Source organism: Amphiura filiformis, chromosome 12 (genome assembly GCF_039555335.1).
Source record: "Amphiura filiformis chromosome 12, Afil_fr2py, whole genome shotgun sequence".
Lineage (NCBI taxonomy): Eukaryota > Metazoa > Echinodermata > Ophiuroidea > Amphilepidida > Amphiuridae > Amphiura > Amphiura filiformis.
The window spans coordinates 17,656,777-17,669,140 of record NC_092639.1 but is presented as its reverse complement, the minus strand read 5'-3'; the positions used below and the strand labels follow the sequence as shown (position 1 = coordinate 17,669,140).

Below are 12,364 nucleotides of genomic sequence, written 5' to 3'. Positions count from 1 at the left end.
AAATCAGTGTTTTATTTTATTTCAACAGAACACAGCGTTTCCAACAAGATTACAAGCCTACGTGCTATTTGTTTAATTCAATCATTAATCATGATTATTATAAAACAAAACACAATAGGATATTGGCTTACCATGCAAAAACAAGATAATAACCTTTCAGGTCGTTCCAGAAAGCTTACAAATTAATATCGCATCTGCACATTAAAGATACCTAACACTTCTGGAAATGTTTTAAATTTATATAAATATGATAAAGTTTAAATCAGTAAGTTTTACAAATGGGACCAAGTTTCAAAAAGTGAGCCGAGGTGGGTTTTTTTGAACTTGCTGATTTCTTTACGTTGTCAACGTTTTTTTGGTAGATATGTATTACATGTACATTGCTCCATGGGCCACTGCATGTGCTGTAATTTTGTTCTGTTAACAGAACATTATAGAAATTTGACAAATATTATGTATGTAGCCAGAGGTTTCTGGTGGTATAAAAATCTCACCTTTTTTTGAGAAAAGTGGGGGACTAATGAGGATATGGATCACAAAATGTCCCTGCAATGTTTGTGACTGCTTAGTTTACATTGACTGGAAATGATCAAGTTGGCACAATTGGTTGGGCCCTAAGACTCTGGTGTGTGACTGTACAATTTTGAGCCCACATTATCGTTATCTGTTCTCATTGAGCAAAATTAAATTGTAAAGCTCCTGGACAAGGAACTATGATAGTACTTATGATCATTCAGTAGACATGAATAACAACATTCCATTGGTTAATAGCTAAATAATATAATTCCGTATCGTTCACCTTTCATAAATTACCGTGCAATATATAGCAGTATTAATTAGCTCTTAATTCAGCACCGGCAATCAGGGCCTGCATACTTGCGGCGTATTGTAACCGTGCTGATCGTGTATGCGGTAGAGATGGCAATTACATGTGGATGGCTGTATAGTCACATGACAGAAACATGCATGGAGTTTGGAGTATAGCTTGATTATTTTAGGATTGTGGTATTATTTATTTATTTTATTTGTTTATATTAAATTCATGTCTACTGAATGATAAATTTGTTACCACCTGTGTGTTCATGCAATACAAAAATATCACTGGTTTGAGGTCGTATCACACAAGTCCTAAGGTCATATCACACAGGGCCTGCAGCCTCGTGTGATATGACCTCAAACCAGTGATATTTTTCATATTGCATGAACAAACAGGGAAACTGATTACTACCATGAGCAACAAACATGTGGAGGAGTATATATAGCATGCTAACACCCTCACTGCCGGGCTTCGCCATCTGATAACGCTTTCGGCACTTTTTGTACCTTTGGCGCTCACCCCTAGTGCCTTTGACAATTACATTATATATCTTTTCCCACAAATATATTTTTAAAACTTTTATAGAATTATTACCATATGCTGCAGAATTCAACTCTATTCCGATTCTTGTAGGTGTGAAGTAACTGCAGAATTTGGAGGCACAGACAGTTGCCCAGCTTGTTCATCTAATCTGTTACTGCTTTTCCCAGATTTATATTTTCTTTTCTTCACACGCTTGACTTGACTCAAAGGAACAATTTGTTTCTGATGCTGAAGGTGATGATCGAACTGAATTAAACCATTAAATTGCTCAGGATCCAGATTCCTAAATCTATTATAAAGTTGAGTTGGACATGAATCGCCATGACGAATATTGGGAATTCATGGAAACATCCTCTTCAACATCTCATTCTGAGTGGTCCTTTGAATTATGGTCCTCTCTGGAAAGTTGGCGATTTCCTTATGTCCCAACAGTGCATCACCATCACTGGATAGAAAAGTTGGCTTGAGTCTGTTGTAATTGTGCTCAGGTGGACATTGCTTGCTTGAATAGTTTAGTTTCCTCATGTTGGCATTTGTCGCATACTCATTTCTGGCGGTGGGATATCGCTCCTCAAGATGATATTTGGAGGTTAGACGCTGAGATAATTCTGCGACATCATCTTCAGGTTTCTGTTTGCAGCAAATGTACTGGCTCATCTTCTGTTGCAGCAGCAACTTGTCGTCTTCTCTATTTTGATATTTCTGTTCTACGTTGTCTGAGAATAACACATGATGTGAACCTTTCTTTGAGGAGTTCCAAGTTTTCATACTCTTTTGGGGCCAGGGATGCATACAAATGTTACATCCCGGTCATCAGGAGCTATTGGTGGTAGGATGGGTCGGCGTAACATCATTAAACGTTTGGTATTACAACTGAAAAAAGAAGAAAATATTGAATGTGCAAAATAGACCAAAATGCATGGTATTTATATATGTCCAGAAAATGAATTCCGTGGTCCACTTGCTGGGTGTACTTGGAAACCACATTAATCAATGGACAAAATGAGTACAATTAGCAGTGTAAAAATCCCTAAAGAAAAAAACGGCCAATTCGAACGATATCGGGCTTTTTAATAATATGTTGGAAATTCCTTTTTTCAAGGAGCACCGGTATTAAAAATATTACTAAATATTACTGCTTCTACAAAAAACATAGAAAAAAATAAATTATTGTTCTTTATAATATATTTTATCAATAATTACAGTATTTTTGTTATCTTAATAGAGTATTTTGGTGGTGGTGGTATGTGTGGGAGGAGGGGGGCTGTGGTAGGATTACAGGCAGTTAAATACAACATACCACTCAAGCTCACCATTTTTCCAAGCAATTGGTATATGTTTAACACTTACCATACAGTATATAATAAAATGAGACATACAGAGGCAACAATATCTTACTTTGCACTTTATGTTGTTTTTATTTTTGCTTCTTCTTTATCATTTTGATCTTCTTTGCACCAAATCAAAGTTTCACAGCATTGAACATCATTTTTATGTTTTTGAAAACACTTTTGTTTGAGAATACAGTGGAACCTTGTGAACACAAAACATTTGATTACAATGATTTGTTTTTCAAATCCTTGGCACTGAGTTTGTATGTAATAAGTGGATAATGATAACACACAATCCTTCCTTCCTGGTGATGAGCTTTAGTTGCAACCTAGGCTTTATGTGGAAAGTTTACCTATGCACGATCCTGAGCCTAGAATTGCGGGTACTTGTACAGGTAACTGATCTGGGATAACTCCCTACTGACGAAGGCCAGTAACTTTAAACATGTTCAAGGCAACTGCCAAATACACGGGTCCAACAGCTTAACGTGACTTCCCGAACCACGGCGACCGGTCATTCACTGCATGTACTAGCCTGTACATTACACACAGTGGATGGGGTAGAGGAGAAATTCTGTAATTATATCAAATTTATAGCCCAAAGCCTCAGAAAAAAATCTTTGTATCCCAACTGAATTTTGTATGATATAATTACAGCATTTCTGAGCTAGATAGGAACCTTTTGGGGTAGCAAAGAATCCTGGTTTCGATTGAGGCTCGAACCCACGATTTTTTGAAACACCCGGCCGACGGTACAGTGCGCAAGACCGCTCAACCACCTCTACCTCTGAATCTGAAAACACAAACTAAAATGTGTGCCCCATAAGTTGTGTCAAAGAGGTTCCTCTGATTCAGATATTGCCATATCATACAGATACCATAACTTACACATTTATCCAGACATGTCTTGATTTTTTTATACCTAAAAGTGACTTTGATAGATCTTCATGCATGACATGGTCCATAGCTCTGATCATGATGTATTTTTACACCACATTCACATTGCAGCATCACAATAAACTGATTTTAAATCGAAATGCAACTAGTTGGATGTGATGACTATGCATTAGAGACTGCTCTGATCATGATACACCACATTCACATTGCAGCATCACAATAAACTGATTTTAAATCAAAATGCAACTAGTTGTATGTGATGACTATGCATTAGAGACCTATAGCTCTGATCATGATACACCACATTCACATTGCAGCATCACAATAAACTGATTTTAAATCGAAATGCAACTAGTTGGATGTGATGACTATGCATTACTGTTAATGCATAACTTGAAATTGTACTTGTCTGTAGGACAAAACTGGCCAATTCTCCTGAAATCAAGGCACTTTAAAGGGTTTCAGTCTTCACTTTCACTATCACTGTCATCATCTTCATCATTGTCATCCCCATCATTTGTTAGACATTCTTGAGGAGTGTTCTCACATGACACACACTTGCACAGATCAGTGCATGGGAGTCCTTTTTCCAAACAAGAGCATCCACCTTGTATGCATTTTGTCTTCTTACAGTCACAATGCACAAATTCTAGTATGCTATCAGGTGCTGGTGCTAGGTCAGTCCAATGTATAGCAATACTCTCACCGTCTACTATCCATCCTCTTCCATGGGGTGATGGAATGTCAGGGAACTGGTCAAGGGCTGATTTATACACTGCTGCCTGGTAATTAGCTCGCATAATGTGCTGCTTTAGGGAGTCTTGGTTTGGTGGCATGGCCTCTTCTCTGTGCTTGCCCATCTTGAACTTGGTATACCTGAAAGAATAGAAAGTAAAAATCTGAAAATAAAACATTTTGCATACCGTACCTCGAAAAAACTGATACAACAAGGATTTCAATCTGAACTTAAGTGTCCATTTTTTCCAGTTTGAAAGTGATCAAGGCTCCTTTTACAGTCTGTTGCTTATACACATGATTTCTTGTTCTCCGTTGCACATAGTTATTCACTTGTATGTGAACTGCTCCCTGAGGCAAGAATTGAATTTGGATGGATTCGATTTTTTATTAAAATTTAATTTCCACTATAGATGCCTCATGTGTGAACCTTGGGCAAGAAAAAAACCCAACTGCCTTATAGGTCTCCACTGCTTGACAGGATGTGATGCTGTTAGTAGCTTCAAAGAAAAAGGGAAAGTTAAACCAGCCAAGCTGCAGAACTTTCAATTTACTCACCTGACAGTATTTACATCATCACCGTCGTGCTGCCCATAGAGTCGACAAACAAACTTCTCCACTTGAGTAGCCTGGTCTTCATCAATTTCAAAGCTGTCACCAAGAGAGGAGAAGACTGGAAATTCAGCAACATCTTTGAAGAGTAGCTTGGCTGGTTTAACTTTCCCCTTTCCTCTGAAGCTACTAACAGCATCGCATCCTGTCAAGCAGTGGAGACCTATGAGGCAATTGCATTTTTCCTGCCCAAGGAAGCGGTTCACACATGAGGCATCAATAGTTCTCAAATTCTTCCCCCTCCCTGTATGAAAAAGCACACGTCCCCCCATTTCTTCAAATACGCTGCTGAAATATATGGCTAAGACAAATACATCAGTGTCAGGGCTTTTTATGATGATATCTTGGTTTTGTTCCACTGATGTAGCTGCTATATACTTACAGTGTAGTAGCATCCTGGTATCTGCTTCCTCATGGTCGCAGTGTAGGTCATCTATTTCCTCACACATGACTACTCCATCTGAAGCAAAGATTGCATGGCACTCTTGTTTGTGGGCTATGTACACTTTCACATCTTGAAGTATGCTTGTAGGTTGCTTCTTCCAGTGATTGAACAGGTACTCTACCAGGTTCTCCTTGTTGGCACTGCAGCTCAGAAATTTCTTCCATTGAATTGGAACACGTTGTTCATCTCCACATATCTTGATCACTTGAGTTCCACTCGAAGCCCGTCTGTTCCGTTCTGTATTTTTGATACTAATGAGGGATACTGGTCAGTGACAAAGTGGATCTGCTTGGATTGTGTACGTTGTGCCAAGGACACCAGTTTCTTCAGAAGCCATTCAGCCAGTAGACCAAATTTGGATGGACGTTCATTAGCCCGCAACTGTTGGAACATAGCCATTCCATCCACAACCCAAATTGAGTTGTGAGGGATACTCTTAAGGACTGGTGATGTGTCTGGTAGTGCCTCCAAATGATGCATCAATGATGCCTTGTTGCTCTTATACAAAGTGCCATTCTCTGTTGCTATGGGTAGCGGTTCGGGTCCTAAGCAATATGAAAGGACTTCTTTCATATCCGCATTTCTCACTTTGCCCAACAGAATTAGGCGGGCAAACAGGTCTCTGTTGGCTTTGAGGACAACCTCTTTCTCCTTTACTCGGCAGTTGACCTTCTTCCCCATATTGGCAAATGTTTTTAGCTTCTTTCTCTTGAGAGCATCGAATAGGTCTATGTCAGTCTTCAAAAGCCTCTCATTGCAGAAACTAACAAAGGCATCATCTCCCATCTGTTCAGCTTGTTCAAGATCTGCCTGAACATCTGAAGGCGCAACCAAACCTGCTGTTATATGAAGGAGTTCCGATTCCTCAATTTCGAAAGGATTGATCATGTTGTTTATTGTCTCCATGACATGCTGGGTGTCTTGTTCATCTCTATTAGTACGGGTCTTGTCAAGATCCTTTCGTGGTCTTGTTTTGTCAGATTTTCCAGCCATCTTCTTACATTCATTTGTGATACCAGCCCTTTCATGCTGGGAAAGAAGCCACCGTTGAACTGCACCTTTCTTTCTTGTAAATCCTGTGAGCCCTCCCTTTGACTTGGAATCCTTGTTGCATGTTTCCTCAATAGTCTGATCACATGGTATCTGTGCAAACCCATGATCTTCTTGTCTTTGTACTGCAAATTCTCCCAACAAAAAATGCTGGTACACAGAGGGGTGTGCTTCTGGAAGACAACACATTTCAAGCCAATAGACTGATCCATAGCGTGCATAGTTCACCCTATCATAAGCAAAGAACCATGGCAACATACTTCTAACAGTGGATAGATGAAGTTCCCAATCTCCTTCTCTAGTAGCTCTTATGTACAGTAACATGAGTTGGACCATAGATATGTAGGAGTTCCAGAAGGCAAAGGTCTTGCTCTTGGCACAAGCATCATCAATGAAAGCTTGGAATGATGCTTCTAGTTTGGCAAACCTCTCTTTCTTCAGTATCTCTTTGAAACCATCACCTGGAAATTTGTCATGCATTTGCTGAAGTAAAACTTTGATACTGCTCCTTTCACTCTCATCAGAAATTGTACCAATGAAGCACTCCCACTGCAGTCGTCTCAATGTTTCACACATTATTTTGTGAGCCCGTACTGACCTATTATATTGATGGCCACTCATAACACCATTTATGGAACCCTGTGCAACTAGACCAGATTCTATGAATATATCATTCAAACCAGACTCCTGGAAACGCTTTCCTATGGTCCCAAGGAAAGACATGCACATGTGGAAGCTACCCAGCCTAATAACAATCCTCTTGAGAAAAACATCCTCTCGCCATCTGATTTGCTGTGCCTTCGCATATATGGCTTGGTCAAATACTACCACAATCTCTTCAAGCTCTAACCTGTTTGCATATTCCAAGCTTCTCAGAAGGACTGTATACACTGTGTCATAATCAGTAGGACTTGCATCAATCAAGGGCAAATACTTGACAACAGACTGTGGAGGGAACATGGTGTCTAATTGGGTATTGAACCCTGTCCATCCTGCTACTGGTAACTGATTTCCTCTTAGCATGAAATACGCGAATCTATTCTCGATGCTGGTTTCTGCTGCTGTCTGTAATGCATATTCTCAATGTTGACATTACCCAATGGTACTCTAGGTCCTTGATTTCTGCCTCCAAAGTATGGAACTATGTTAGATGGTGGTGCTTCAAGAGTGCGCTCTCTAGTCTTCTTCTGTGATGTAGGATTGCCAGGTGAAGGTTGTGAATGGGACGAGTCATATCTACTACGCTGAATGATGATTCCAGATGTGCTGTGAGTTGTGCCCTTCCCTGATAATGTTTCCTCCCCAAAGTCTATGTTGTCCCATACCAGAGTTGTGAATGTAGATGGATGAATGTCTGGTGGAATAGGGTGGTCTCCTAATTTGAGTTGCTGTTTTGCCAAGGCTGTGTCATGTTCAAGAACAGATGAATTTGATGTGCAGTGACCCAAACCATTCAGAATCCCAATAAGCTGTGCTGAGCCAGTTAGGTGCCGGACTGCCATTGTCAAGGAAGCATGCTTGGGGGTGACAAACTTACCTCTACTTGATAAATAGAGCAAGTCCTGGCTTACGGAAAGAAGTTTTCTGTGGCCATCTGGATCTACTTCCACTCGAAAGTCCCCTTGTTGGATCATCAGAGAGACCAGTTGACCATGCCAAGAAATTATACAATGGTGTTGGCACAATTTCTTCACTTCTGCTCAATGTCACATCACTGGTAGATGGAGGCCATGGAAGTTTAGCTGTATTTGGTTGCTTCATGATGGTTTTGAGGTCCAAGGCAGTAGTGTACAAAGTGTGTAGGTTTGGTTGCTTACTAGCCAGATGTCTTGGTTGCTGATCTTCTCTTTCATTTGCATCTGTATCTGTATCTGTGTCATCAGTTCCAGTTGTGTCTGTATCAGAGTCAACAGCATCTTCTGCCACGTCTGCAGTGGCTAATGTCTCGCAGTATACAATATCACTCATATTGCGCATGTGGGGTGTTTGAAATACCAACTGAGGAAAGGTTTTCTTTAGTCTTTGCTTTAGTCTGCTTGAACTAGTTCCACACTCTTTTCCTTCCAATGACTTGACCAATTTGATGAACTTAGCTTTGATATTTCTTAGCAGCATCATTTGTTTTCCCTTGATGAGCCTCTTCTTGATAACCTCTTCACATAGCACATTGTATGCTTTGTTGTAGAAAGGAGATTCTCCATCATCTTTTCTCTCTTCATGTGTTAGAAAGCGGACATAGTCCTTGTAACATGACTGATGGTATCGTACTTCAATTGCAATGAGATCTTTACCTTCAACATGTAGTAGTATTCGTTCATCCTCTTTCTGTCTTGCAGCCTCAAGCAGTCTACCAGCAGAGTAAGTTTCACACTTAGAATATTTGTCACGTGCTGTCTTACCTTGATGCTTCAGCCATTTATCTTTCTTGCAGCAAATTATACAGATTGGGGGAGTATGTGTGCTATTACAGTAGAGGAAGATGGAAATGAACTTGAAGAACGCAGCCTTCTTACCTTGGGCTTTGTGCTGCCTCCCGAGCCTTCACCAAGATTTTGAACATCTGCAGAAATAGATAAACAAATGGAGGAAAAATTCTTTTGAAAATAATAATATTTGGTATGGTGCATAAAATGAGTGTTATGTCCTGGTAGAAATACTTTCTGGTGCAATATTTTTTGTAAAATATCTAGGTACATTATATGTTCAATATCTCAAGATGTGATGGTATTTGCACAAAACATTTCTGTCATCATCAGCTCAATATGCATACAGCAGAAAAATCAAATTTAGATTGATCTGAAAAACATGTGTTAATTATACATGACAAGTAATCAATATTGCAATGTAGTACTAGTAGTGGTTCCAGCTGTTGTGACTTCAATCCCAATAGTTCGGACAGGTTCGATTCCTGTAAGTGGAAGTTATTTTCATTTTCGATGTCAGCAGAAACATTTTTTTCCCCTGATGAAAAACACCTGGTCAAAGTTGTGATGTTCCTTTAATACATTTCAGAATAATTGAGTTAACATTACACAGAGAGAAAGCTCAAACGTGTGGGTAAATAAACATGAAATAATATTTTTAATCTAGTCAACCACACATTACATAATGACAGCCAGTGAAAAATTATTGACAATCCAGTTCATAGGCGTCGCACTACTAAAGCGGAGATCCCAGGTTTGAATCCTGGATGGTCAGTGATTTTTTCAATGGCTGTCATTTATGTTGTGTGGTTGACTAGATTAAAAATATTATGAGTTAAAATGATATTAAACTAACATGAATGTAGAGTAAACGTACTACTACTACAGACAATTTGTTTTGTACCTGTACTTGTACTTGCGGTGGCTGTGCGTTTCTGGGCTGCTCTCTCTACCCCTGCTCTGCCAAATCAATCTTGGACACATCGCAGAATCTTCTCGGCAATCAGAATGAAAGCCAATATGCATATTCTAAAATAAACAACACAAGAGAAATCAAATGTAAAGGGTACTATTAATAGCAAGAAGACAACTGATATGATAATTGCCTGACAGAACCATTTCAACTTGAAGTTAGAGAAAAAGAACCAGTCAGTGACCTCCGGTCAATCGACTGGTAAAACGTTAGAATTAAGAATAAGAATCTTGATTATGAAGAATAAAAAGCATATGCCGGTATTTTCTTAATTTGACAATTAAGACACCGTATTCAGGTGATGAATTGCACATGGGCATTGTGCAAGTCAGCACACCCTAGTTATTATTTCAAAACATTTTGATTTAAGAAAGATATTACAAATTTATAGATCAAACATTTAATTTGAAAATCGCAAATCTTGGCAATTGCTTGTTTCATGGGTTTTCTAGCACTATTTGAATTGGGCACATTGCTTACGTGAACCTGTCAATAATTTTTGTTGTTGACAATCTGCTTTAGTTTAATTTCCTAATCCTAATAACGAAATATTCTTATAAATTGACCCATTTTTTTATTACAAAAATTCTTGTTTTGAATTGTTTGGCAACGGTTTTATCCAGGGGTTTAATCGGACTGTTGATCGAAATATCTGTCCACAAACCAGGCATCGACAGCTGTGATGATCGGGGGATGGAACGAGTTAGTATTCATAAACACGTAGCAAACTATGCATGTGTACCGCCAGTAATCAGTATCATAACATAAATTGTCCTAGTGTTACAGTGTCCTATAAACAAAGAGAATCTATTCATATGTTCATGAATCATTGATCATATTGATTGCGGCTTATTCCGTGCATGAATAGCAATGAATAGAATTTCATTGTTACGGACGCTGTGTCACGGTGGACACTCCGTCACATTACACACAGGTACCGTACTACAAAGCAATGATATGATACATTACAATTTTGCTCTAACAGCAAATTTGTCAGGATGTCAGCTATCAGTGGCATATTCATGTTGGGAATTCTGAACAATTATGATTTGGTAATACTCACACATATTAGGGCCATGTCAAGTGTACCCCCTGGGTATGGGTGTTGTAATTACTGCATCTACGAGTTGCACTGCCACTGACTGAGCAGTGAGCACTGATAATTGTTCAAACGGTAGTGTCAAATGTGTAATAAAACAACATGCAACACTAATGTGCCTACCCCATGTGAATCAAATCCACCCTGGCACATAACTTGGGTACAGTGATAACTAATTGCTACATACTGACTCATTACCTGTCCCGTATCCACACGTCACATTCATGCAACCATTCCATTGACATGATTGTATGTACCGTACCCATAATCATAATACTTCCGAGGCTTGTGGTGAAAGTGCAGGTTACAGGGCCTTTGTTCTTATCGCGTAAAATGCGCGATTAGGCGCGCACGTTTACCCGCTATGTATGTGAGTGATCACGCGATAGCGTTGGCCCAGTAGTCTGCACTTTCACCACAGGCCTCGGAAGTATTATGATTATCAGTGTACATGATAATATTGATGATGCCTTCTCGCAAATGTACAAGTACGAGCCATGGTCCATGGATGCACTGTGGGGTGTGAACCGGGGGTGTGAATACATGATGCCACACTAAACAGACTTGATTGTCATGATTGTGTGGCAACACTTATATATTGTAAGCTTATATTTTTATAGTATATAAATTATGACAATAAAAATATGCTTACCTTGGATTCTGCATCCGAAATCTGTAGTCTACAGTTCTGACAGCACTGGAGTCGAATTCGACACCCAGGACTTCCCCAGCATTTTGAGCTACTTTGTGCTCTTCCCGGTCCACCAGCTTCACCCATCGTTCAGCACAAGAGATATACTTGCTCCAACATTTTTCCGAAAACCTCAGAAAATCACTTGTTGTGCCAGGAACAACATGCATAGCACAAACATGTTTAGTTTCAGAATCACTGCTGGCTGCTGTGGGGGCAGCCATCTTGTTGTCAATGACAATAGCCTATGTTTTGCTGCCCTCGTGTGAAAGTATATAGGCATGTATGCACTGCCTACAGTTATCCAATTACAAGGATTAAGTTTATGTCCTTTTTCACACATATTCAATGTGCAACTAAATGCACTGATTTTTTTGGGTTTTTTTGGTCATAATTGGCTACTTATTTTCTTAGGGATTTATGTCTGGCCCAAACAAATAATTTTATCTTTCATATAAGACCTTTTCCATTCACACCCATAAAGTAGACCACGGAATAGCGACTAAAACTGTCATGCATTTTGGTCTACAATAGATTAAGAAATTTGTAATGTTTGTTAAATTCTGGACATTTTCACGCGATTAATTGTTTGCGCTTTGCCAATTTTCAACTGTTTCCCTTGTTTTTAAATTTGTGATTCTATGTTTCCTTGTATTGACCTAAAACACAAAAGGAATATATTCGCATGTTGTTATTTTCACGGTGACAGCTTGGAACGCCAAAATCGTGAAAATAAATGTAGTGCGAA

The 12,364-nt window shown here is 39.2% G+C and overlaps 1 protein-coding gene across 1 annotated transcript; it reads right to left on the bottom strand.

Annotated features, from left to right (window-relative positions):
• Positions 1-7,969: 7,969 nt before the first annotated feature.
• On the bottom strand, positions 7,970-11,703 carry LOC140166677 (uncharacterized). The gene is made up of 3 exons (XM_072190175.1): positions 11,578-11,703; positions 9,758-9,882; positions 7,970-8,969 (listed from the first exon to the last, which is right to left on the bottom strand). Exons 1-3 carry the CDS (start codon positions 11,701-11,703, stop codon positions 7,970-7,972), a joined length of 1,251 nt encoding a protein of 416 aa, XP_072046276.1.
• Between the last annotated feature and the right edge of the window lie 661 nt (positions 11,704-12,364).